At 48.9% G+C, this 26,923-nt stretch overlaps 1 protein-coding gene across 3 annotated transcripts in view; it reads right to left on the reverse strand.

Annotated features, from left to right (window-relative positions):
* Positions 1-1,256: 1,256 nt before the first annotated feature.
* The window catches only part of SORL1 (sortilin related receptor 1), a 53,403-nt gene continuing 27,736 nt past the window's right edge, over positions 1,257-26,923 (reverse strand). Inside the window, exons 21-48 of one of the 3 annotated variants that reach the window (XM_055819300.1) lie at positions 26,760-26,898; positions 25,893-26,066; positions 25,604-25,717; positions 24,323-24,445; positions 23,541-23,660; positions 20,979-21,101; positions 20,647-20,754; positions 20,045-20,176; positions 19,654-19,785; positions 18,799-18,933; positions 18,269-18,424; positions 17,540-17,689; positions 17,004-17,132; positions 15,357-15,483; positions 14,666-14,835; positions 13,967-14,079; positions 13,516-13,620; positions 12,476-12,548; positions 11,192-11,274; positions 10,810-10,906; positions 10,041-10,225; positions 9,449-9,568; positions 9,199-9,363; positions 8,139-8,313; positions 7,491-7,597; positions 6,637-6,829; positions 6,305-6,517; positions 1,257-5,930 (exon numbers count right to left, since the gene is read on the reverse strand). In XM_055819300.1, coding sequence (XP_055675275.1) covers positions 5,863-5,930; positions 6,305-6,517; positions 6,637-6,829; positions 7,491-7,597; positions 8,139-8,313; positions 9,199-9,363; positions 9,449-9,568; positions 10,041-10,225; positions 10,810-10,906; positions 11,192-11,274; positions 12,476-12,548; positions 13,516-13,620; positions 13,967-14,079; positions 14,666-14,835; positions 15,357-15,483; positions 17,004-17,132; positions 17,540-17,689; positions 18,269-18,424; positions 18,799-18,933; positions 19,654-19,785; positions 20,045-20,176; positions 20,647-20,754; positions 20,979-21,101; positions 23,541-23,660; positions 24,323-24,445; positions 25,604-25,717; positions 25,893-26,066; positions 26,760-26,898 — 3,729 coding nt within the window. In that variant the 3' untranslated portion in view covers positions 1,257-5,862. Of the gene's footprint in view, positions 5,931-6,304; positions 6,518-6,636; positions 6,830-7,490; positions 7,598-8,138; positions 8,314-9,198; positions 9,364-9,448; positions 9,569-10,040; positions 10,226-10,809; positions 10,907-11,191; positions 11,275-12,475; positions 12,549-13,515; positions 13,621-13,966; positions 14,080-14,665; positions 14,836-15,356; positions 15,484-17,003; positions 17,133-17,539; positions 17,690-18,268; positions 18,425-18,798; positions 18,934-19,653; positions 19,786-20,044; positions 20,177-20,646; positions 20,755-20,978; positions 21,105-23,540; positions 23,661-24,322; positions 24,446-25,603; positions 25,718-25,892; positions 26,067-26,759; positions 26,899-26,923 lie in introns of all 3 variants that reach the window. The other 2 variants (XM_055819301.1, XM_055819299.1) reach the window with 2 other exon arrangements.

The raw sequence follows: 26,923 nt of genomic DNA on the forward strand, positions 1-26,923 counted from the left end.
AAGGGGAGAAGATGCAAAGAAAAGAGCCAGGGGAAAATTCCAGTACAGACTTCCAGGGCAGGTGGGTTTAGTCTGCACCTGTGACTTTCTGGCTGCTCTCCCCTTAATGGGTCTGAAGATGAGGATCAGGTGAGGGTCAGTGGGTCCTCCTGTAAGAAGTTCATGGGCAGCCCAGGGAATGGTTTGTGAGTGGGACCGTGGGCAGGAGAGGCTGGGTTGTTCAGGCTCTCAGGCCAGTATTTCTTCAGTGCATCACAAGGTAAGCGGATAAACACAGTTCTGGTGAAGGCAGTAAATGATTAGGGGGAAAATCTTTCCTATCCATAAAAATCTGCAAGTTTTGTTAGGAGGGGAGGCATGAACAGATCCCTTTTCTGTCAGGCTTTTACACTGTCAAGATTTTCTCAGTGACAGCACTGAAGCTTAGAAGTCACGTTGACTACTTTAACAGAAAGTAGGTGCATGGGAATGAGGTGTAACTTTTTGTACCTCCTGGGGGAGCAATCTATTTAGCAACAATAGGGAAAAATCAGTTTCATTCATGAAGAAGGGGGCAACAGGGAGGAAGGAATCGCTGTTCGTTAATGTTGCCTTAAGCTAAACATTAATGAAGTGCAACACTTAAGATGCTCACATGCCTCAATTATGTCCACCAAGCTCACGTTGCCTTTCCAATTATGTAGGCTAAAAAATGAGGTATGTGTGAAGAGACTGCTGTTTGCTCATTACCTCTTTCTGTGAGTAGTAATTCCGCTTGCTTTCAGCAGCTCAAGTGTTAGGTTGTACTTGCACACACAGGGTTTCAAACAGCAGCAGCCAAACAGTACAAACGCACCACACGGCACGGGGATGGGATTGTTGTGAAAATGGATTTTAACCAGGGGAATAATGCACGATGTGAGCAGCGAGCCAGGCTTAGCACTGGAGATGTTGTCCTGCAAACATGGAGGTGAAGCTCGGAAAGACCTGAAATGTCTGGTGTCTGAGGGTGTTGCTTACTGGCTGGTGCTGGCCCTGGAGGAAGGGGCTGAGGACTAGCCAGATAAGTGACTGATTGAATGGTTAGTGGTACCTTTTCAGTAGGGCTCTGCTGCTCCTTCTGCAGAAAGCTCAATTTTTCTGTTTCTGATCATCCTGTTAGGTTATACCATGCGTCCTTCTAATGTAAAACAAAAATCAAATATGGTTCAGAAAAACTCTCATTTTTATTGCACTAGACACAGAGGCTAGATAATAATTCTGGAAACTAGAAATCATCTTGTTTATCCAGTCCATTTTTATTATTATCATTAAGTGGGAAAAATTGACAGACAAAAATTCCTTCAAAATTGTGCAATAATACACAGCAGAATTCAGTGAATGGAAAAAAAAAAAAAAAAAAAGACACAGAGTAGCAATTCAAATGGTATAGTACTAAGCTTCACTTAAGGAACCAGATTAGAAGTTGACACTACCTCTAAACAAAACTCATTAGAGACTGGATGCTTGTAGACTGCTGCACATTTTGAAGGATTAATCACAAATGTTACAGCTAGTTCCAGTAATGAAGATGCTCTCTGGGTCTAAGAAGTAACTAAGTCAATTGCACCATTTCCCTTCTGAAGTCCATTTGAAGTTGACTTGAAAGTTCTTTTGGAAAAAGTTCTTTTGGCCTTTCCTGAACAATTTTACATTTCCACCAGCGAATCAGTGAGATTTGTCATACTAGTGTCCTGGCTAAGAGATTTCAAGCACGCAGATCCTCAGGCTGAAACCCGCCCTGTGAGGAAAGGGCATACTGTGCAGGGAGAGTCGCTGGCTCAGGTGAGGTTGCCCTGGTGGCTAATGTGAGCTGGGTCTGCTTTTGGTGACTCTAGAAACGGGGTGAGTGAATACTCCTGCCCCGTCGGTCGTCTGGGCAAGGCAAGTCCCTCCCCACCCAGACAGGAGATTTCCAGTCACTTCTGCCAGGATTTCTAGAAACCAGCGACCAAGATGACCTGCAAACACAAAGGTCCTTTGGTCATGAGGCCAAAAGATGACTGTGTGGATGTTGGTAGCCACTGTCACGGCACGTGCTCCCTCACGCTCATATGCTCTCTCCTCCCCTTTCTGGCTGGGTATGCGGCTCCTATAGATCTGTATGTAACTTGATCTCTGTCCAAGGAAAACAGCCTTCTCCCAGCACTGAATCTGCAACCATGTCAAGGTGGGAGCACATGGAACAAGTTACGGCAGGGTTAGCCAGGGCGTGAACCTACAGCACGCCAGCTCTTCCGCAGATTAAATATCTGCATGCGGAGTTGTCCCCTGCGGTCAACGTGACATGCTTCGCCCCTCTCCGAAACTCCTCTCAGTGTGTACCCGGGGTACGGGCTGCCGGCCGAGCGGCAGAGGCGTTGTGAACTTGTGCTCCGGCTGGCCCCTGGTGCCCACAGTGGTGCTGGGCTCTGTGGAGGTGGTGGCTTCTGCAGGTCACGGCGGGAGCTGGGGCAAGCAGCTCGCCGCAGCCATTGCACAGAGGCGGCAGCCGACAGACTGACTGATGTGATTTATTCAGCCTGAAAGGATTGCTGTTTTGACCTTGAATGGGTGTTCAGACCTCGAGCCTAGAAAATGGTACCTCCTTGTCCTTTCTTGTAATAATCAAAACCCTCACCCCAAAAAAACTGTGGAAAAACCCAAGCCAAAGTAAAACAAATCTCACTGTCCAAAACCCCACCAGATTTTAGCGTGCAACTCCAGTCTTGTTCAAATGGACTTAAGAGTACCAGCAGGCATCTGCAGCAAAATCTGAAATGGATGCAAGCACAAATTAACTGGAAAGACTTCCTCCTAACCCGGGTACTTCCCATACCCCCTTTTTTCCTTATGGATCCAAACATTTCCCTGGGCTCATATGAGGTAACCCCAAGTCACCTCCCAAAAGTCAGGAGTCATGTCACATTGCGTAAGGCTACTGAAACAGAACCAGAACAAAATATGCATCCACATCCCTGTACCATATTTACAGCAGAACCCTCCCACCCCCTATACATCTCTGTGAACAAGATTCCGTGCTTCAAAAATTCATAAAAATATACAATTTACCCAGAACTGCATCTGTCCTGCTCACTCCCTGCCTGGGGCTTAGACTTCTCTATCTGTATATAAAATACACTAGCCCTGTGAAGTTGCTTTGCTGAGAGCACAGTGGCGATTTTTGCAATGAAGGGGAAGTCTGGGGGGGCAGGGCATGCCTCTTTGTTACAGTGTGGTGCACGTAAGGTGAGGTCAGCTTTGCACAAAGCCTGGCTGCTGCAGTGCCCCCAGGCCCCTGTGCATGCAGGGGTGACTGCAGGCAGAGCGCAGAGGGCTGTTCTGCCCGAGTTTCGTTAGTGGGGCACAGGTAACCAAGAGTGTTGCTTGTGAGCGCAGCATTACAACCACATGCTTTGCTGGCAATAGACTGAGCTCCACACGAGTGCGGCTGAGTCACGGATACAAAGGAGCCTTTCAGAGTGGCCAGAAGTAACCTGTCCCCCAGCCGATGCTTGAAAGCAAGCAACCAAGGGATTTCTGCAGAATATAAAGTGGTTACAAGGGTGCCCCTTGGTATCTTGTCTTCCAGGTAGAGATGGGCTAAATTCTACTCGCCTTACTGGAGCAGAATTTACCTTGGGGGGGAGTAAATCAGCAGTATTTAACCAATAGTAATTCTCACCAGAGAGGTACCAGCTTCTGGGATACTATACTGCAGTTTTCAGTTACCTGTGCCAGATATATTTGCTTAATAAGGAAGGGGTTCAATACTCTTTATCTGTGCTTTTAGCTTTCTTTCCTGTATAAAATCTTTTGATTTATATCTTTAGAATAGTTTAGCCTCTGATCAGATTCTGGTCTCTCTATGTAGCTGTAATTCTAGGCAAAGTGAGCTATATATGCTGGGTTGATTTACTCAAAATTTTTACTCCCAAACCACACCTGACCCACTAACAAGGTAAAAATATTTTAACTCTGCAAGCTTGCTGCTACTTATAAAAATCTGATTATAGCTTGGTCCCAGCTTTGGGGGAAAAAAACCTGCCACCAGGAATGATAACACCAGTAATTGAAAATAGAGTTAGTATTTCTAGAGTATCAAACCTTACAGAACTTTAACTTTTTTATACATTTTCTGTATGTGAAATTAAATGGATCAGTCGTGTATCAAAACATAGTTGGCCTCTCATCTCATCTGTAGGAAGACTGCAATTATAACTTAATTTACACAGCAAAAATACTTTTGGCTTAAATAAAAAAAAAACAGTGTGACAAGACAGCGTGCTGTATCTTACTGCTGTGAAGTTTTGCATACATAGAGCACGGACAGGCGTGACCCGTGAACATCCACTCGTGTCATTGCTCTTGGGTTGGCAAGTAGTTGGATTCGTGGTGAGATTCACATTTCACTATCACAAAAAAAGCTCGACAGTGCTAACCAGACATTTCTACTGTTACCTCTGTAGCCAGTAGTATATCTTCTGGAAATGTGAGATGACTAGTTACGGGAAAATAATATATATATGTGTATACATATGTGTTACTTCTAAAGCTGAAGGTGCAACTACAGCTGCTTTTAGGAAATGCTATTGAAGGAGGGTCAAATCCCTGCTGTAAACCAAATGAACGTAGATGTTCAGCAATTACTGCAATGTATGACTGGAAAATCCGTATGGGAAGCCGGTTCCTAGTTGTGCACAGTGGAGGCTCCCCCTCCTGTCCACCGACATGCTGCATCTTAGAGAAGCTCCACGGAGGAAAGGTGTCCTGACCAGCTGGGAAGTGTGTTTTATGGCATGCGCTTTAACTTCAGGTAGTGGCGACTTTTTCCAGTGATGTTACTGACATGAACTACAGATTAATTGCGCCACACGTGATGGGCAGGGGCAACATCTCAGTAAGCGCAGGTGCCCTCCGAAGGGGGTTGGGCAGAGGTGGGAGGGTACGGTGTGTTGTTACTGCATACCTGAAAGTGAGGGTCTGCAAAGCCTGGCTGCTTGCACAGCGCTGCCAAAGGATGCTGCAGCGCTGCTGCCCAGGGGAAACCTCTGTGCTGCAGGCAAAGCCCCAGAAACCCTCCTGCGAACGGTCTGTGGGGTGTTGCACCCATGTGCAAGGGGTTGTGTGACCCTTGGCAGCACGACATCACAGGGATGCTTGTAGGTATGGCAGCACAAAGCTGAACTCATACGTAAAGTAGATGCTGCAGTATCCCAGGCTTTGAGATTGCTGAAAGACTGGGTCTTTAATAAGGGGGGAAATATGTAAAAATAAGGATTTTTATTATCATGGCAAGAACAATGATGGGGATGCCAAGATAGTACTGTCTTGCAAGATAAAGTGGCACACGTTCTACACAATAATGTGTACAATGTCTGACGGCTTTGGAAATCTGTTCTCAAGCAGATTTCCCAATAAATTAACACAACAAAAATACTTCCATATAAAACAAAGTCCAAAGGATTTTTTTAAAAGTAAAAGCAAAACTTTCAGGGACTATATTACTTATCTCTCTCTACATATATAATCTCCTGAATTTTTTTAAAATAAATTTATTCTTGTCTTAGAAAAATAAAACGAGTAGCCAATTTAGTCAACGGAAAATATCTCACAGACTTAAAAGCATGCCCAGCAAGCATAGCCTTGTAAGACTAAATTAATGTTAAATCAAAGCAATTTGTTACTAAACCAACCTAGTCTGCAATTCACAGTCGATTACTACAAAGTGTATTTTTAAAACTTTTTTTGGCCCATATAAAAATAACATATTGCAACTCAAAGTGCATTTTTAAAATAAACAATCAACTATTTTTATCAAATAAAATATTTACACCATTTGGTTTTTACAGTCAGAAATATGCTTCATGCGATGACCATGGGAACATCATCTGAAAATCCAGTTATCATTGGGGCTTCGTCATCCTCATCTCCTGAAAAACAAACCCAAAGTGCTGTTATGCCGCCCTCAGCGGTTCATGGGGCACGACTAAACAGGCTAATGAAGGTGGCCACAACGCAGCCCTCAAAACCAGTATGTATTGCAGCCTTGCCTGTGCTGTAGTTGACTGTTGTATCTGTTATATTCAGGTTTTAATGGATTTGCATTAGAGAGAGAGTGGTTTAAGTGAAGTTGCTAAAATCATTTAGCCAGGGCCAGCTTTGTACTCTTAGGTCAAGATCAAATCCATAGAGATATTTATGCCAAAGGTGGCCCAAAGCACGATAGAGAAGTTAGGTCTTGCACTGATTTAATGTCCTTAATCCTGTCCTGAAATGACACTGTGCGAAAGCGAGGGCTACATACCTAAATCATCTCCCGAGGAGAATATGGCTGAGCCCAGGCGGGAGCTGTAGTGGCTGTTGGCAAAGGCAGTGAAGCTGTTCTGCAGCCGTCTGTGCCTCATGTACAGCACCACGAAGCTGATCCCGAGGGTCACCAGCAGCAGGAATAGCACTGGTACCACGATGGCAGCCACATCTGTGGATCTACTGTTTTCTTCCACAGAAGAGTCTTCACCTAAGATGAGGGAGGGAGAGAGAGAAGAACCATTTGCAACCGACAACACGTTTCTCTAGTGAGTTTGTGAGGCTTTCCCTAGTCTGTTAAGGAGGATAGGGAAAGTGCCAGGGGCTTACCAGTTCCTAGCTCATCATAGAGAAGCGTGGCCGGCTCGCCACACATCTGCCCGCTGTACAGGCACCTGGCCTGCACGCTGAATGAATAGTTGTGGCCTATCTTCAGGTTGGAGACTCTGAAGAAGTTTTCAGTGGTGTTCCCAAGATAAGCCGTGATGTTCATCAAGCTGTCAAACATGTGAATCTCATAACCCTGAAAGTTGTGAAAACAAAGACACAAACCCCAAATCACTCAGCTGCAGAGGTCAGGCATGCTCCTTCTGATGGGCTTTGAAACTTGTTTTCCCTCCTGCATGGAGCTGTGATGAAATGCATTGGGCTGCCAGCCGGGAGACAGCCACGCGGAGCCTCCTTCGGGCATCCCTGTCGGCGTGCACTGACCTTGGCCAGGTCAGGCAGGAGAAAAGATTTCCGTCTGTCTGGTTCAGGTTCACGCTGTTCTTAGTGACCACACAAACCAGAGAGTCCAGTAACAGCGATGGCTTTTTTGGCAGTTTGCTACCTGACAGAGAACATGTCACAGATTTTCTATCAAAGTCTAAACAATGGCAATTCTTACATGCTACCGATGTGCCTCCTGGCACCATGGGGCAGTGTCCTAACCCCAGTCCTTTCACATGTGTGACAGTTAACCTTCTCCAAGAGGACAATTCTGTTCCTAAAAGGTGACCAATTGGATCTACCTGCTTTAGTGCCTTAGTGGTGATACAAACTGGAGATACAGAAAGGGCTCATCAAGGACACTTAGAGGAGCAGAGTGTATTATAAGGAGTCTGTGAAAGGAGCCCTGCAGTGACTCTGCTCTAGGTTTTTCTGAAACACTGCCTGTAGGAAGGAGAGCCAACACAACTTACCCGGCTTTCATTGAAATTGCTTTCCTTTAATGCCAGGCTCTTCCAAAAAAGCAGAATATGGTCATTTTCTGTTATAATTTTTAAGGCGTCTGGTGCAGACAGTGGAACTGCAAATGAGAAAAAATGGCAGGCAGGTTAGGTTTAACATTGGTGACACTTCCTTTGGCTGAAAAACAGCAGTGGGGTCACTTCTGCAATGTAGTGGGTTTTTAGGCATCAGCACAATACTCTGCTTAGAAAAGGGCTGTACTGCAGGAGAGGGTACTGCGGCATGTAATCTGGTAGGAGTTTTTCAGTGGGTTTTTATGGTAGGACTGTAATGGTGCTTCATGGTGTCTGCGCAGCCAGCCAGGTGCCTTTCCATCTCCATCTAGGCAGGAGAAAAACTCCGCAGCTATCGTTTGAGGGGCTTCTTCTCTGCTGCTGCCGCTCAGGGGTTTAACTGCCTCCGCTGGGAGCTGCAGGGAGGCCTCTTAGAATTGGGCTTTGGCTGTGGGAGAGGACTAAGCGATGCAGAAACACTGCTGCAGCCTCCACCTAGCGCAGGGGTGGGACGGATGGTGTGTGCGACAGGCACTGGATTCCTGCTAGTGGACAGTGCTGCAGGGACTCGCCCTGGCACCCACCCAGTGGTACTCTTTCCTTTACCTGTGTTGATCTTCATGCTGGATTCTTTGCTCATGTTTCCCAGTTGAACGATCACATGGTATTTGCCTCCCGGTTCAAGTTTCTTAATGGTGTACTCCACCGTGCTGTTGCGAGTTTTCACTTTGTAGATTTTATCTGTTTTTCTTACCAAATCTTTAACCGCGACAGCATATAACTGGAGAGGGAGGAAAGGCACACACAGTGAAAGATCTTATTTTCCTGCAGACTTGCTAGCAATCTCATACAATGGTAGGCTATTTGACGAGGGGGGGCTAAATTTGCATTAAGCCATGCCTGTGCTCGACAGAAAGCCTGGGAAGTAAGATTTCAAGCCTCTTGCTGGACTTGTTGGATCCCTGTCAGAGATCAGTGTTTACAGATATAGAAAATGCAGTTACTGGAACAGGTGAGGGCAGGAGGAAAATCTCAGGTTGTATTCCTTAATGAATCACAAGGATGCAGTGCAAACTCTTGCCCTCTCAAACTTTCCAGTTTTCCAGGAAGACTTATACCTTTAAACCTTTGCTGTTAAAGTCTCTGGACCAGAATAGGAGTGGAAAGCTTGCTGAGAAAATGACTCGCCTTCAATGGAGCGAGACCTGACTGTATGCCAGCATGCCAGAAAACAGAACCGGGCTTTGTTGGGGCTGTGCCGGCGCAGCTGGAGGGGGAAGCGGCGCCCGCAGCCTGGCTGGCCCGACACCTGTCCTGCTGACCTGGGGGCTGTGTTCCGGCACCGGCCAGCCCAGACTCCAGGGCAGAGCTGAAGCCAGAAAGGTGTTTTAGCACATGCTCAAGTTTGCTTTCAGATTCAGCAGCAGATATCCCAGACCCGACTCCTTTTAAATGCAGCATGTACATGACAGGCCTGAGCTAATGGCCAGTAACAGAAAGAGAGGGCATGCAGGTCTCCAAGGCGTCAGCATCTTGGCGATGACTATTTAGATGGAGGCTAGACCTGATCTCAGGCTCAGTTCTCCATGAGCAGCAGGGCAGGGATCTATCTGTGAGCCAAGGTTTTGTGTGCAAAGGGAGAGGAGAAAGTGATGTGAGGTGTTACCATGTCCTGGTCAGGTGAGTCGTAGGGCGATTCCCACTTAATAACGGCGAACGTTTTCCCGGTGTGTACTGAGTGGAGGTGCCGAGGGGGGAGCCGGTTGTCAGGGATCATCTTCACCACAACGTAGTCGGATGGTGGCCCTTGGTAGGGAGACATCACACGGACCTTGAAGGGATAACACAGCAGTTAAGACGGTGCCTTCACATTTCGGTAGCAAGCAGGTAGGAATGGGAACAGAAAAGCAGCCTACCAGGAACAGGTACTGCTCGTCCCGCTGCACGAGCACGGTGATGTTGTGGGAGGTTGTGGTGGTGTTGTATGGGCTCCTGTACAGCTCTAGGAAGGACGTGGCATAGAAGATGCCATAGACCTGCAGGGGAAGAGCACAACAGGGTCGGTACAGAGTCTGGCACAGCCCAGAGCATCCATCCAAACTTTCACTGGCTGTCATTTTTTAGGGACACGAATCAAAGACCCTCTTTCTCCTGGGCACTTCCTCTTGCCCAAGGTCAGGTTCACTCTGCCCACTTGCCTCTGCACTCCCCACCCTAAAATCCTGGGCTCAGCTCTGATAACACAGCCGTCAATTGAAAGACCACTGCATCATGCTATCTGTATTACAGCCACTTCACTGAATCAGCAGCTGAACAAATAGAGAAGGCGGCTTGCTTTGCTTCTGGTTAAGGGGCAGCAGGTGCCTGCCCTGTTCTTGTAAGCATAAAATTTTCAGGCCCTGGGAATTCAATCCCAACAAATAATCCTGATTTAAGATTTTGCTTGTGTTTTAAGGCTCTGAGCTAGACCCCATCCTGGCTGGTGAGGAAGGAGAGTCGGTGCCTTACGACATTCCTCGGTCCAGTCCAGCTGCATTCCACTGCAGTCTGGTTGACGGCCTTGGCTTTGAGACTTGGCGATGCAGGTCTTGTCCCACTGGTCACAACATGTACAAAAGACAGAGGGCTGTCACCCAGCTCCGTCTTCGCCCAAGCAGAGATTTCATAGGGTGTGTGTGCTGTCAAATTTGCCACTAAGCAAGAAGAGAAACATGTACTATTAGGTGAGGCAAAGCACTGCAACGGCGGCAGGGAGAGAGCACTAGGGAACGGCCATCGTCATCAAACAGTCTTAGACAGGAGCCTGCCTCTCTTGGTTTGTGTCTTCATTAATTTTGAGTAGTCTCCTTTATACAGAAGCACCTGGGACTCTGGTATCCAACCTAGCCTGTGCTTTTCTGTGTCTGGATGCTTTCCCATATCTAGACTGAGCACACCAGAGATTTTTCCAAACCAGAAATATAATATGGACAGGTACCATACACAAGAACTCAAGAAATTGTTGACATTTTGTGGAGTAGATAAGGAACCACAAACAAAATCCCCTGTGATGAGAAAAAGCCAGTGCAGCTCTAGGGGATAAATCTGCTTGAAATCTCCAAGCCCTAAAAACAGAGGCCAAGGGTTTGCTGGTTTGTCCTCTCCAGATTTACTCTTTCCTAAACAGAAACTACTAGTTGCAAAAAAGGAAAAAAGAAAAAAAAATCCTATCGCCTTCACCAAAGCCTTCCATTCAATGTTGACTAAAGCAGAATTTTACACTTTGCGCAGAATTTACCTTTTTGGATGGACTTTTCTCCTTCTATGATCAGAGTCCTTTTTTCCTGCCTGTGTGTATCAAATGTCCAGTAGATGTTCACAACGTAACCGCTGACCTGTCAAACAGCAAGGGCACACAATACAAACTATCAGTTCAGCTGGTTTTGCATGCAGTGAAAGACTCACTGCTGAAAGCCTTTGTGTGGTATTTTCCATCCTAATTAAGAGAGCTGGAGTTGTTTATGAAAAGTAAGAAATTATTTGGCATGAAATAAGGAGTTTTTAAAAATTATTGCAATAAATTAAATAGGCAACAGCTTATCCCATCCAGTATCTACCATTTACCCAATGAAAGGCTTCTTTTCTTTATTTTAGGTTCAAAGTAATGGTAAAAATGTTACCTTGATATTAGTAGTCATTTTTAGGCTGAAACTTATGGAGTCCTCGCCATAGCTCTCAATGCGTATGACAGGTGGAGGAATGACTGGAAGGAGAGAGAGAAAGAGCTGTTACCACAGCACAAAGAAATACAAATTCTTATTGAGAGGGGACAGGTAAAATACAAGCTTCTGTTGTGACAACCAGCTCTCAGACCAGGAATTTGCCCATCTTTCCAGCCCCAACCTTGCCTGTCTCCCGTGTGCCTCAGAGAAAGCCCTGCTGTACCTCCACCATTTTTTTCAGTCAATCACTTAAAAGCTGCTTTACCTGTGCCTTGCTCAGCACAGGCTGGGAGCACAGGGGTCTGGGCACAGGTATTGTCCTTCTGAACTCAGTGGGACAAGCTCATATCCCAATTAATGGCTTCTGGCCTTCCGAGGAACTGGTGAGGGAGGTCAGGAACTATCGATGGGGACAGCTGCCAAACACTCATGCAAAACCTGAAGTGAAAGCTATTATAGTTTCTTCTATCTCTGTTGTTCTAACCATCAGGTACTCACGTACTTCATTTTATCTGAATCCTGCAATTTTAGTAGCATGGTGTTTTCCTTCCTTCCTTTGTCAACATAGTGAGCATGCACTTTTATCTAACAAATTAGCAGACAATTCTGACATCAGAATATAGCTTTGGAAGAAAAACTTGGCATGAAAACAAGTAAGTTCAAAAGGCTTTTCTAAAAAAACAGTTTGGAGGGAAATGATTTACTGCCGTGTTTGAATTTATCTACTGTCAGACTGTAAGGCTGTGATAGTTCCTAGGAGCCTTAGCCGTCTTTAGGTGGTCTAAACTACATGAGATGCAGAAACCATCATAAGCATAAGCTAAGAGGGGGAAGAATGAGCAACCATCCTTTCAGCCAGCAACAGTGAAGGAGTTAGTGGTAATGCGTCTTGCCTGCCTGAAGGTAGGATCTAGCCTACACAAGTCAGAGGGAACCCATCTGCAGTCTAGGAGAGAGGGGCACCTTCTGGACAGGCTTCTCGTCCACTTCCAGAGCCATACATCCACCCTACGTGCCACAGAGTTCAGAGGAAGACGCAGCAACCCGTTCAGACTTGCCACTGAACTTTGAGGCAGCTCAAGTTAAGGGAAATGGTACAGCAAACTTGTTAAATAGTGCAAAACACTCAACAGGGAAGAATAAAGGGTGAGGAGATGGCTATGCATGCTGCTGCTAACACTTCAGGCTTATATTCTGCCTTTTTGTTATGTTGTCTGAGTTGACTGAAACAACAACACTTACCTTTGCCTTTTATGGTGGTTATGGATTTGGAATCACTCCAATTTCCCACTCCTCGACTAGTTACAGCAGCAACCTTTTCAAAGAAGAAGGTTAGTTAATAAGAATAAATGTACACCACCAAAATTGTATAATGCAAACAGAGAATGAGGTCAGAGCAAGGTTATGGATGTGGTGGAGCTCATGGGAAAAGGACTTTGAAGCAAGCAATAGCTTAATTACTTGGCAATAAAATGCTTATTACAGAGATAAAGCAGACTACTTTAAGTCAATTAAAGGAATCTAAGGGGAGGGAGGTGCACCCTCTTTGCAGATAACCACTCTCTCATGAGATCTTTATGAAAAGTCCATCAAGATAAGGAGCTCTGGACTCTTATTTGCCATAGTGTAGGCAAGAACCATGCCGGTGAAGTCCATGTGAGTGCTGAATCTAGTTCCAAAGATTTATTTGGGAACGGATTAGTATGGGAAGGAATATCATGGAAGGAAAGACTTGCTCCAACCAGCTGTGAGAATAACACTGATTCATGGGGCACGGTGAGGGGCATTTATCCCAGTGACCTCCCCCAAGAACCCATGCTCGCTCAGCACAGGGCGGATGGACGATGTGGCAGAGTATATATTTCTCAGGGCTCACTGTGCAGACTGGCATCTCTTATTCTTATTACTTTTGTCTGTCGTTACCCAGCTTCTCCCATGTGCATACATTCCCCACAGGCAGATCTGCTCCTTTTCCCAGTGATACAGTAAGGACCAAATTTATCTCTGGCCCAGATCCAGTACAATTGCAGTGACATTGGAATGGGCAATTAGTAGTGCAGATTTCATAATACAGCCTCGTCTTCTGGGAGAAGGAGCAAATCAAGGGCCTTAATTCAGGCCCTGAAACTATATACATTCACAGCGCAAATGCCAAGCCCCCTGCCATTAAAGGAGCAGGATTTTAACAACATACTTTAAACAAGTACTTGACTGTGAAGGACTTAGACCATTTAGTGAAAAGTAATGAGAGCATGCAGAGGTAAAGCTTTGAAAATACTCACTCTAACTGTGTATAACGTGTTGACCTGTAAGTTCTTGATCTCAGTGTAGTTCTTGGTGGTTCTAAGGGATGACCACTCCTTGGATCCACTCCTGCTGTATTCCACCTAGAAGCACCAAAACAAGGGATAAGGCTCCACAGTCAACAATACTACAGGGTGACAGGTCCCTCTGTGTCAAAATGTCAGGAGAAAGAACTACAAAAGCTTAGAAAGGGAGCCAGAAATGAAACTGTGAACCTGAGAACTGTGTCGCTACCTACAGCCCTGCAGCACTTCTTCTCCCAACATGCCCAATGCCCTCAGCAGATTTCCTCTACAAAATGTCCTGTTCCTGGCCCACCTGCCACTGCAGAGATAGCTGTGCTCCACCAGGCCAGCCCGCGCTGCTGTGAGCCCCCAGCAGCCTTCCCCATCCCACCGCCGACCAGCCCCGCTGGGCAGCAGGACTCACGATGAATTCCCGTATGAGGCCATGGGCGTTCACGGGGGGACTCCAGCAGCCTGTCACCACACCCTCAGCTTCTTTTTTCAGGGACAGCTGAAGGTTAAAGGGAGCATCTGGTACTAGGGAGAGAAACAGAGGTGTTAGTGACAGTCGCAGCTGTGTGTCCAGATCACATGGGGAAAAGCAGGGTCCCCCTGAAAGGCCGGGACAAAGCAGGGATGGCCAAGCAATCCCGGCTCATGGAAGATGTTTTATTCCTGCAGTGGTGGTCCAAGTCCCTTTCATGTCCCTCTGGAGCAATGATGCCTTTTTTGTAACTGTGGTGGAGCCAGGATTTTGTTAAGCTCTTTGTTTTATCCTGCATCCCTTTCCTCGCCTGCCCTCCACTCCGCAGCTGGACAGATCTCGCTCCCTGTGTGTGGTACCAAACAGCCCCACAGGCTCAGCACTGCACTGTGAATTGAGATGGGCTTCCCAGTGGTACTAAACCCCTAAGTCACGGGGACGAAAGAGAGCAGGTTGGTGACTCAGTGCAGCACCCACTCTAGGCAGGGAACCTGCAGCCGTTTTTCCCAGTCCAGTACAATTCCCAGGCCTGTGGAAAGGCTCCTTTTGTTCCTAACAGGGATACCTCCACGGTATCTCCTTTCTAAGCCCAAGCGGCACGCACCAGGTCACTGGTATGAGCCATGCAGGTCTGCTTACATCCTTCAGGTGCCCGCAGAGTGATGAAGTCATTGGTGTTGTAGACTCGGCTGAGACACTGCACTTGGATTTTCACCTGATAGGTACAGTCAGGCTTTAGGACTTTCAAAACACTGTTGGTTTTGTTGCTGTGGGTTTCCAAAATCTTCCAAATGCTTTCACCGACCATCCTGCACAAGATAGTAACACCCCTCCAGTCAGGATGGTGTTCAGTACCACAGGGGATACAGCTTGTCCCAAAGGGTGAAACCATCTTTCTGTACGTTAAGAGCTTGCTGCTTAGTTTTCTTTTCAGTAAAAAACACACCACCGGCTTGGAAAGATGCTCTTTGAAAGCCTGAGCTAAACATAGCTTAGTGACTTAAAAGCACCACCCTCTAAGGTTTCTTAGTGGTCCCACAAGACCCAAGTGGAACGCCACACCTGCACCCCCGAACATAGCTATGTTACTGTCTGAGCAAACAATCAGGGAGGAAACAAATACAGCTCTTTGCAAAGGTCCCCTAGTTACAGCTATTTTGGGTCTCCTTTGCAACCAAGTATTAGAAGATTTTCCAAGCAGAACTAGATTGTGCAGCTCTCAGTCTTTCAGGCCTGATTCTGTACAGTACTTTGCTGTAAACAGGGGCAAACTGATACCTCATGCTTCTCCTGTAATAGTAACGGGTCATGGGTGTAATGGGTGGTGTACCTGTAATAGATGTTGTAGACGCAGGAGGTCGAGGACATTCTTTTTGGCCGAGCCCACGTCAAAGTTACATCGCCGGAGAAATCAGCTGTCCACTGGAGGTTCTGGACTTTGTACACAATCGTGTCATCTAAGCAGACAACAGGAAAAGTTAAGTCTGTCAGAGTGAAATGAGCTCTTTGCCCAGAATAGAAACAGGAGTTATGCTTGGAGCACAAACAACATGCAGAAGCAGAAACAGTAGAACAACTGAAGGGAGTATCTGCACCATTCAAATTAGATGCATAATTTAGGTGGGTGTTATCAGTGGAGAAGAGCAGGCTTGCCAGAAGGCAGTTCGGAGCAGGAACATACCCCTGGTGCTCTTAGTTCTCCCCAAAATGTCTTGGTTGTCTTTATGCTGCATCATACAAGCATCCCCTTTCCCCTATGGAAAGATAAAGTGTGGCTGTTGATGAAATACTGAACATCACTTTGGAAGCGTACCAGTGCAAACTGATCAGTGCAAGCTAAGCCACTGTTCTACCCATGTGATGAATCTGTGCTGTCACTGCAGGCCACCCAGACCCTTTCTTTGTGTGTTTTTCCTTATCACATCTCACATTCAGCAGAAGGACCCAGGTGAAGGCTGGTAATTAAGGCAGTAGTCTGGGGATTGCCTTGACGCAAGCTCTGTGGCTGAATCGCTACCTGACCTTGTGAGAGGCATTTAGGGGACAGCGGCACTGTGAAATCCAGCGCTGGCAGCGGTGGGGACTGGAGGTGCTTATCTGACACGGCCCAAATCCACGCCCTGCTCCTGCTAGGCCATTCCCTGCTCTCTCCCTCTGGGGATGTGTGTCGGAGCCCACATCCAAACACTGTGAGCTGGCCCCGCTCGGGTGCTCAGCTTCATTCCCAGTGCTCTTCAGAAACCAAGCAGAGCCGAGCCAAACTGCTGCTGCTTCACTTCCCCTAACCAACTGGAAATGAAACCCAGCAGGCACGTGGGTCCATGGACAAGCACAGCAAGACAAGCTGTCTGAAGGAAAAGAGATGGTTTCCCCTTGGCGTAGCAGCCAAGCCATGAATCTCGGCAGCTCCTTCCCCCTCCCCGGAACCTGCTAGCCTCTCCCAATCAATATTTAATTAAAGAACTAGAACCTGATTCATGCTCAAACCCCCAAGCAGCTCAGTAGGAAAGCAGCTGAATCTCATGGCTGGCCAGACAGCAATTGATCGCTGTCATCTGCCCAGGGCGCGCTGCTGTGTGCATCCCGCCTGCCTCCACAGGGCCATCAAAGGCCAGCGTGGGAGGACTAGCGAAGGCAGCAGGGCACGTGCCATGGCTCCCAGGGTCACCTTGCAAAAGAAGACAGAGCTGGAGACTATTGCTTCACCTGTGTGTCACATAAAATAGAGAGCTTTGCTCCTACCCATTCTAAAGTTATTTTTCTATGTCTGAGGCTGCTGGAAGACAAATTGTCAGTGTAGAAGATGGTTGGGAAGTTTGTCCCAGCGGGTTATAAATGGGTGAGGAGGAAGCCTGGACAACTGAACACAGGCAGGTACGTCTAGGATGTTGTGAACGAAAGGTCACGTAACCAGGAGAGCACCTTTGCGTGCTAACACAGAGCAGGGCATGAGAAATGGGAGAGGGCTGCTGCTTACCAGTGCAGTTCCTCTCATCGCTGCTGTCTGAGCAGTCCAGATATCCATCACACCGCTCCGTCACCATAATGCAGGCCTCTCCGTCCTCGCATTTGTAACCATTAGGGCACGACAGGGTGCTGTGAGTAGCTGAAAGAGGCAGAATGGTTTCAGGACTCAGCGCAGGAACACTCTCTGACCAGCACTGAGTTGCCTGCAGTGCCAGTGCTGCTTCAAAAGCAGGCATGATGCTGGGGTGGCTGCATGTCGGGGAGGGAGCTCAGGCAGAGCGTGTCAGTCATAGGGCTGTCTTGTTCTGGCTGCATCTTCTGACATGGTGGCATCAGAAGAACCTGGAGCTTATCCCACAGAAAACAACTGGACTTCTAATAGGGATGGCACTGGTTGTTTGGGCTCTTTATTCCTATTTTTACTGTAACACTGCATTTACTGCAAGGATTTCACCAGCGATAAAACTCCTCAGTGGCTCCCCCATCTCACAAAGAACTTCCCAAGGGAAAGAGCCAGGCGAGACACTCTCCCCTCGCGGCACTCACGGCAGTTCCTCTCGTCCGTGCCATCCTGGCAGTCCCGCACACCGTCGCACCGCTTCCAGTTGGGGATGCACTTGTGCAGCTGCTGGCACTCGAACTCGAACCGGCTGCAGCGTCCTGGGAGCCCCGGGGGGGTGGCCGTCACGTTGGGCCCTGCACACGCCAGCGAGTGAGGAAACGACCCCAAGGCACAGCCAGGCGGCTGCTGCCACCAGGAGGGACCAAAACCTGTCCCCAGGTCCCGATTCCACTAGATGGCAATCTCTTCCCATCTAGCAGGTTCTGCTGGAAAGACACCTAAGCCATCCTCTCTCCTGACCGCAGAGGGCTGGGAAAAGCAACTGCCCGCCCGGCGGGGGATGTCCTGCAGCAGCTCAGAGCTCGGCAAGCCTTAGCAAGGACTGCAGCGAGGAGCCCTCTTTTACCTTCGGTGCAGGTGTGAGCTGCAAACCCAGCCTGCAGCCCTGCTCTCCGTGCCCCTACACAGTCTAAGACATGACAGTGAGCAGGGGCAGGGGCCTGCTGCAGCAGTACTTCAGTGCATGTGGAGCTGGAGCAGTGTCCCAGATGGTAGCAGGAGGTCTGACCCCAGGGAGAGAGGAGAAGGTGGGTGGGCTTTTACACCACGGTGTAATTTAACCCTGTGATGTGGGAAGGCTCTGAGACTTGAAAGGCCCACAGTCCTTGCAGATGTGACCCTACAGGAAAAGGGTGACGAAGAGAAAAGCTTACGTGAAGTTGGGCAGGCTTCCTCGTCAGAGCCATCGGTGCAGTCCTTGTAGCCGTCACAGACCCAGCTGTTCATGATGCACGTGCCGCTGTTGCAACGGAAGTGATTTGGTAAACACGTCGGTGAGATCGATGTAGTAATGGGATGAACTGGAGAACCTAAAAATGCAGCAGGGAGAGCTGATCTGAGATCCTTGCTCCTGCGCACAGGCTGTAAGCCGGGCCCATTCCCAGCAGATTGAGAGCCACTAGTAATGGAGGGAAGTGGGGAGCAGGCATAGTATTACGAGCCCAATGTTTTCATCTGTATTGTATCTGCACAGCTCCTAATCAGGATTGCCAAAAACACAGAGTAAGAAGATATATGAGTGCACACTCAGCCCATTCATTTTTCAGAGCCATGGGGGCTGCCACAGGCTGCCCCAAGCAGCGCTGTGGGAAGGCAGCTGATGCTGAGAGTGGTCTTTCAGTGTGCCACAGCCCAGCCTGGGCCAGGGCTCCCGCGAGCAGAGCAGAGCTCCGTGTGCCCTGACCTTCACAGTCCTTCTCATCAGACCAGTCCCCGCAGTCATTCTCCTCGTCACACTTCCACCGGTTGGGGATGCAGTGCCCATTCCTGCACTGGAACTGGTAGTACCGGGAGCAGTTCGGGGCCTCTGTTGGGTTTTCTGACAATGAGAGGAGAGTCCCATCAGCCCTACAGTTATCTCACCAGCCTTCAGCACTGCTGAGATGTAGAAGCACCTCAGGCCAGGCTACAGCTGGTCCAGATAGCATCAAGCATCACCCTATTTCCCTGAGCAGCACAGGCAGGGTCCTTTTTCTTCATCTTCAGCATCCCCACTTCTCACAGCCCTCGCTAGCCTGTTGCCACCACTATTATGTCTACGTGCTGAGTGCTTCATGGCCACACACCACCTACGATCTCAGAACCAGAGCTGACGGCAAAATTCAGACAAAGCATGGCAGAAATGGAGAAGCAAACCCTGCAAGTCTGAAATGAAGACGCAGCTGCTTCATTGCCTGGGTACCACTCCTACAGCTACCCAGGGAGCAGTGGTAAATATTGAGTTTGGCTGAAAACTGCCTGTCTGCTTTGGGCTGGGAATCTGTGGAGTAAATCCGGTCACACATGATTTAGCCAACCACAAGATCTGCCAGCCGTATCCGATTTTCAGTGTGCTTCACTTTACCTACATGCAAGATGAGGAAAACGATACTGATCTCCATGCAAGACATTGCGATGAGCAAGTGGAATGCTACGCACATGCATGTGTATGTACATACGTGAATGCCTACATAAAACATGAACAAGCCAGTAGGCTATGCTCCTGAAATTCAAAGGAGGCTGGAGCTATGGTAACAAGAGACCCTGAGGTACTGCTCACCACAGTTTGCTTCGTCAGAGTAATCACCACAGTCATCCATCCCATCGCACTTCCACACCAGGCTGATGCACACGCCATTCTGGCACTGGAAGCTGAACTGGTCGCAGGTCCGGTGGAACTCAGGGTCCTGGGCTGCAGGGCGGCATGGAGAGACATCAAAGGTTTAAGTGTCAAGACCAAGGGCTTGACGGAAGCTCATTGTTGAGGAGGAAGGAAGGAGCACACTCAGAGGCAATCATGGATTTATAAGCAGAACACTACAGTCCAGAGCCACCTCTTAGGAGATCTGGCAGTGTTCTGGTACCCTGGGGAATGCACTCTCCTCTCCATGCCTCTGGTTTCATTCCCTAGCCAAACCCGCTTTTGCAAAGATGCACAATATCACACTTACAGCAGCCAGCATAGTTGGCATCTTCATCTGATCCGTCTCGACACTGGATGATGCCATCGCACACCATGGAGTGGAACAAGCACTGCTGCCGGTTCTTGCACACAAAATCCATGTAGCGGGTGCACAGCGGTTCTGGAGAAATGGGAGGTCAAAAGGAGAGGAGATGGCACCTCTGCTGTCCTTGGCAGCAGGAATGCCACCTGCTGTCATCTGCACAGACCTGAGCGCAGTGGCTGGATTTCAGGAAGTTACAGAAAGTTTCCAAGACAAATCGCTCGAGCTCTGTCCCTGCACAGGCTGCCCTTGCCTGATGGCGTGCCGGGGTGCAAGCGGGTTGGCACACACACCAGAAGGGGTGTGGGCACCTCCCTGAATACAGCTTGTGACAGCATATCCTCCCTGTCTGTCACAGCCCTGCCTACTGCGCCTTTTGCTGATGCTGCAGACCAGCCGATTTCCCAGGGGGCTCCTGAATGCTAACTAAAGCTTTCCCATTATCTCACCAGGGCTTTTCTCCCAGTGAGACAAGCTCTGGCAGACCATGAAGGCTGTCAGCCCTCGCTGCCAGGGCCCCGCCAGCTCCCTGCAGCCCTGGTACCCACCACAGTGCTGCTCATCCGAGGCGTCGGAGCAGTCGTTGATGCCGTCGCAGTGTTTGCTGGTTGGGATGCAAGTGCCGTTCGGGCACTGGAAGCCGTTGCACTTTTTTTCTGAAATTCAGAATTGGGTGGATGTTGTGTGGGGTTTTTTTAAAGCTGCATTTAGTTAGCTACAAAAAACCCTGGCATGGCCCCAGTTGCCTTCTCCCTGTGTCTGCCTGCTTTTGGAGGGATGGCAGTTGTCCCCGTGAGTCTGCCGCAGCATTACCTCAGAGAGTTTGTAGAAATCCCTCCCACCCCGTAGCAGATCCCACTCCGCATGTGGCACGCATTACCGCAGTTGGCAGGGTCCTCATCAGAGCCATCCTGGCAATCGGTGTCCCCATCGCAGGCCCAGCGCTGTGGGATGCAGTGGCCGTTCTGGCACTGGAAGCTGGAGGCCTCACAGGTGTGATATACTGCTGAAACCAGAGCCAGGGGGACCGCCTGAGCGTGGGGTGACACCACATCCCTGCATGCGTTGAGTTGGGCCCTGCCATGCACCCCTGCTCCCTCCGCCTGCACAGGGACACCGCGCTGCAGCAGGTCCCAGCACTGAGCACAGCTGACCACCCCGTGGGCAGGAGATTGCTGGGAGTCCAGACTCTCCCTGGGTCATGCCATGGCTTTTTCCCCTCCATGCTGTGCTTGCTCACAAGCCTGCTGTGCCTAAGGGATGGCTTTCAGAGGCTAGCGAGCCCTCTCAGAGCTCTCCCAAAGTTAGGAGCCTCTTTCCCTTTGATCTGGGTCGTTGGGGTGTGTGCACAAAGGTGACAGTGGTGGTACCTTGCCAGAGATGGCAAGAAATGTCGCAGTGAGCAAGCAAGCCCTGGCAGAGCAGCAGGGTCCCCTGCGCAGGGCAGGACAGACTCAGAGACAGACTTTAATTAAGGCAGGCAAGGCTTTTCTGTGTTGCCAAAGCAAACTAGAAATATAATTCTCCTTGGGTTTCCAAGGGAGTAGGGCCCTGGCTCTCCTTAGGCTCCTGTCACGAAAATATCTGCCTTTGGGGTATCTTGGTTGAAGCCTAGTCTATGTTGTCACTTTAGAGACAAATACTACTCTTCAAGCAGAAGAGCACTCATTATTATTGAGAAGAAAAGCAATGCTCAACTTAATTAAATTGGATGCTACTGAATTTTAGGTTAGCGAGTGCCATGCACTTGCAGGTATTTCAAAATACTACAATCTTGTGGCAGTAATATTCTATTAGGTATTCAGCATGAAATGTAATTATTTTAGATAAGAGCAATAATTGCAGTCAGTGAAGTCAGATGAAATGTTTCTCAAATAATTGCGATCCTCTTAGATAATTTCAACTTTAGGATTTACAAACCCAATATGCTTTTTGAAGTAGGTTCCCTTCCTGTAGTAATTCTCTCCGGAGAAACTCGTATGAGAGATAAGTGATACAAATATAAATTAAACCTTCTTATATAGCCACGTACTTGGAATACTAATGACCAGGATCCCCAGTGCCACGCTGTACAGCACGTACGCTCAAGGCACGGCAAGTGCCACAGGGGGTGAGTACGACAGGAGCTCAGAGGCCTGTAAGGGATCTCCTAGATCCTCGTGCCAGAGCCCCAGGACAGCAGTCGGCATCGCTGTCTGCCCCAGCAGCTCCAGGGCTGCAGCCACAGCAAAGCCGCTGTCGGTATCCCCCGGGGCTCTCGTGCTCCCCACAGGGCTCCCCTGGCCCCATCAGCCCATCTGCTCCGACAGGCTGATCTCAGCCACACAGCGTGGAAACCACTGCTTTTATCCTGAAATATCCCCTGTATTGCTTTACAAGTATGGTCTTGTGTCTTTCACTGATGAACTGAAGCACTGCCTGCTCTCAGAACTCTCTTCTCATGCAAATACTTAAGGTTTTGGCCTGGTTGGTTTTGGGGTGTTTTTTTTAATGGAAAAGGCCGATACATTGTTATCTGCTGGTTTTTTCTAATGAAAAAGAAGGCTCTGCCTGGGTGTTAACCTCAGAAGACTGCTAAGGAACATCAGTTTTACACTGTGGTGCTGATTATGGTTGAGTGTTGTGACTTTCAGCTGCAAATACAGAATGAGGCTCACAGGTGCAGGTCGTGCTGCACAGGAATCCTAAACCAGGAACAATACTATTTCTGGCAACCAGGTTGCATCAGTATGAGTTGTAAGCAAACCCAAGAGTGGATCTTTCACATGTAACGCTGTCGTTAGATTCTCACGCTCATGGAGCAAAGTGAGGCTACTAGAAGAGAAGTCACTTCCCAAATTAAATCTGCCTCACCATTAGATCAATTAATTGCAGAGAAGCTGTAAAGAACATGTCCATTTTCTGCAACTTATTGAATGGCAAGAAAATGGCCAAAGTTCAAGCTGTGAAACGCCATCAGTGCATGCTGGCCTGTTTGCTGCCTCCATGCAACAAAGGAGCCCTTTCTGTGCAGAAACATCCTCTGGCTGCCCAGCAGCCACAGACCTGCTACCCCATTCAATGCAGCTTCAAAGGCACGGCCGCCGCCGGCTGGCACACAAAAGGTGGACGGCCCTGTGGCCACCACAGCCAGGCACACCTGTTGGTGCAATCTTGCAAGTAAAAAGCAAAGCTGGATCATTGTGCGAGCATCACAAAGCTGTCAGCAAATTCAGAGCAGGTTCTATGGCCTGTTGAAGGCACTGGAGGAAAGAAGCCCTTTGCTTTTGGAGCATTACATCACCCCGAGCCGAGCTGCAGCCTTCCTGGCTGCCCTGCTGGGCGGCTCAGGTAACAAGCAGGGAAACTGAGGCACAAGATGTTGGCCAATGCATACAGCACTTCAGGCTCTAAGTAATGAGTGTTTGCAACAGATGGTTATTGATCACATCAAAGTGCTTACCAGTGCAGTTTGCTTCATCAGACCAGTCCCTGCAATCGTTATCACCATCACACTTCCAGGAGAGACGAATGCACATCCCTGAGCTGCAGCTGAATTCATCGTTTCTACACTGGTGAGCCTCTGCAAACAAGCACACCCATTTCAGATGTTGTTGGAGCCAGAGGACAGCAGAAGGAAAGCTTCACGTGGGCTATTGAGGCTGCTATCTCAGAGGTGACAGACTAGACAGTCCTGCAAAGGGGACTCATCTTGAAAGCATGTTTTCCTGCCTTGTCCCTAGCCCTGAATGACCAAGACCTACCGCCCTGCTGTTTACTAGCCTCTTCAGTTCAGCACCCCGCCTCTCCAAATGGCTAAGCTGGAGGTGGATGGCCACAAATATAGCACCTCTGAGCAACCCATGCCTTCCCGTGCACTTGCTGGGCAGCTGCCCAAGGCCAGCCTGTAATCTCTACCAAACCTATACCAATCTCTCCTGGCTCTGGGCCACAGGAGCACCCAAGGAGCAGAGCCGGAGAGCTGGATGATAACGGCTCAGAAGTCTCCCTGCCAGACCGCAGCAAGAGGGAGAACCAGCACACAGCCTCACTCTCTGCTCCCGTCCCTCATTTCCCAGCACCCAGTAAATGATGGGAGGCAGCTGCTGGCCAGAATAAATGGGGGATCAGGCAAAGCGCTGCCTTACTTTACAGTGTCTACAAGTAGTAGCCTGCCCCAAACCACTGCTGGGCTTTCCACCTTTGCATAGGGACAGGGAAGGAGGTTTGAGTGAGGGCACTCACCACAGTGACTTTCATCGCTGTTATCCCCACAGTCGTCCTCCAGGTCACATTTGTAGGACAGCGGGATGCAGGTCCCTGAGCCCTGGCAGCGGAACTGCATCTCAGCATCACACATGGTGGTGGCTAACACAGCAGGGAGGGAGAGGACAAGGAGAAGGAGGCTAAGGCAGTGGTTGGGAGATGGTTTCTGCTGCCCAAGTAATCGGTGTAGGGAGAGGGACAGCATCCTTCAGGCTTTGCTCAATGCAGCCTGAGTAACTGTTACAGTATTTTGTTGTCATTATGAGGCACTCTCCATAAAGCAGAGTAGGGCAGGGTTAGCTGTCTGTCTGGGGGTCAGGACTGAAGCTCCTGCCACTGTCATGTCCACTTGCAAGCCAGAGGCAGCACTTCCCAGCCAGGGAGCAAGAAAGCCAAGGCTGTGGAGATGGCTGCTCCCCACAAAAGGGGCCCTGAAACCATGGGTGGTGGGATGAGACAGGGTAGCCAAAGGAGGGGAAAGACTGGGCCCGAGTGTTCCTATCCAAGGCAGCATCCCTGTGCCAGACTGGTGAGCCTCCCAGCAAACCCATGCAGAGGAACGGGTACCCCCAGAGGCTTTCCCTCACCTGGAGCCAGACAATGAACTCAGACTTGGACTCTGCTGACTAGTACCTCAATGTTAGCAGGAAAATAAGCTCCTTATCAGTACAAAATGGGCATAAACAGCATCTGTCCACAAACACCTGGTCCTCCACTGATTCCTAACTTTAAACCTGGCCCTTTTTCCACAGTGCACTAATCCAAATGCTTCAGGCTCTGCAAAGCTGTGGAACATCTCCCCCTCCTGCATCAGTGGTCCCTAATTTTACTTGAAAAGGTGACCTCCATCTTTAATGTGTGAACTCAATTTATTAGCTCAACAAGACACCCACATCTGCATGATGCAGACAGAAAGTCACTTTCTATCCACACTCTTTTCCTTGGTATCAGCTGTGCCCTCAATTGGCCTCAGAAGACAATTACTGCAAGAGACAAACACATGCCATCACATGACAGCTGGCATCAATCTCACCAAATTTTAGACATTTACATCTGAGCTGGTCAAGGGGGAAATACCAGCCCTTGCAGGACAACTCATCCAACCAGCTTCCGATGTCTGCCAGAGGAGATGAGATACACCCCCAGAGCACCTCTTGCTCTCCATGACTATGAACAGAGCGTAGACCATCGGCTCAGGTGCAATGCTGACAGAGCACACATCTACATTTGAACAAGCAAACGCCACCACAGGACACTTACGGCAGTCCTTCTCATCACTCATGTCCCCACAGTCATTATCATTGTCACACTGCCAAATGCTGTTTATGCAGTTCCCATTGAAGCATCTGTACTGGTTTGGCAGACACGTGTTTTCTGGTGCAAAAGGGAAAACAAAACCAAGCTGGCATTAGGCATGACGCTACGCTTTCAGAAGATAGGACATACTCCTCCCCGTCCAAAGGGCAGCAGAAAGGTTGTGCTGACCCCTTGCAACAGCAGAATCTGCCTCTCAATGTAAAGCAGCAGCAAGAACTAAGCATGGTTTTACCTTCCTTTATGCAAGTGTTGTTCTTCATGATATAGCCATGAGGACAGTCACACTTCACCTCCCCTGTGGGCAGCAAGGTGCTGGACACCCCCTCGGGGCACTTGCAGCTCCTGCCATTGTTCGACTTGGGCAGGCAAAGCAGGCTGCAGGGCTTGGCAATGCAGGCATTCTCCCCTGAGGCGAGAGCAGGGGGGAAGAGAACATTGTCAGGACAGAGGGCTGGAGACGCCGCCGTAGGAAGCCCGGTTTCACCTTCCATCCCAGGCTTTGGGTTCAGACCCCGATTAGGAGCCAGCTCTGCGGTACTGAGTGCTGAGGCTGGCCTTAGAAATGTACAGAGCCATCTGCTGCAAGGGAGATCGAGGGCCTTAAAGGTCCTCCCAGTCTGTTGCAGGCTGCTGACTGGCAAAGCCCTTTGACAGCCTTTTACCTGTTTGAAAATGAATCCAGTCCCTTCAGGGCATTCACACACAGGGGCTGCTTCTCCCTTATCGCAGCCCAGATGGATGACTAAGTGAAGGGCAAAGCTGGTGCAGCTCTGAGACCCTGTATTTTTTTTGGCCCCTACAGCCCTCTACAGGGGAAGGCCATGCTCTGTGACCTAAGCTCTAAGGTGCCACCACAGCTGACTGCCCTATGGTCTGTCTCCCTGATGGGGAGCATCTCTCCGGGCAGCTGAAAAGGCAGGTGCACTGCTCACGGAACACATTCCTTACAACAACGGTGCCTGAGCGATTCAGACTCTGCAGGAATAGGGATATATTCAGGCTCACAAAGTGTGAGCTGGGATGGCCCAGTGGCCTGGCAACCTACAGAAACGGGGGATGAACGCACTTCTAAATCGCAGGAAAGATCACCTGCACTCACCTGTTGTCTTCCCTCTGTAAAAGATTTTCATATCCATGATCCCATTTAGCCGGCTGACTAAGATCTCCATTTTTGAGCCGCTGGTTTTGGATGCTCTGAAAATACTCAGCTGTGACCAGTCATTCCAGTAGATCTCATTCTGAAACAGAGGCTTTGCTCTTAGT

The sequence above is a fragment of the Falco peregrinus genome, chromosome 15 (genome assembly GCF_023634155.1).
Source record: "Falco peregrinus isolate bFalPer1 chromosome 15, bFalPer1.pri, whole genome shotgun sequence".
Taxonomy (NCBI): Eukaryota; Metazoa; Chordata; class Aves; order Falconiformes; family Falconidae; genus Falco; species Falco peregrinus.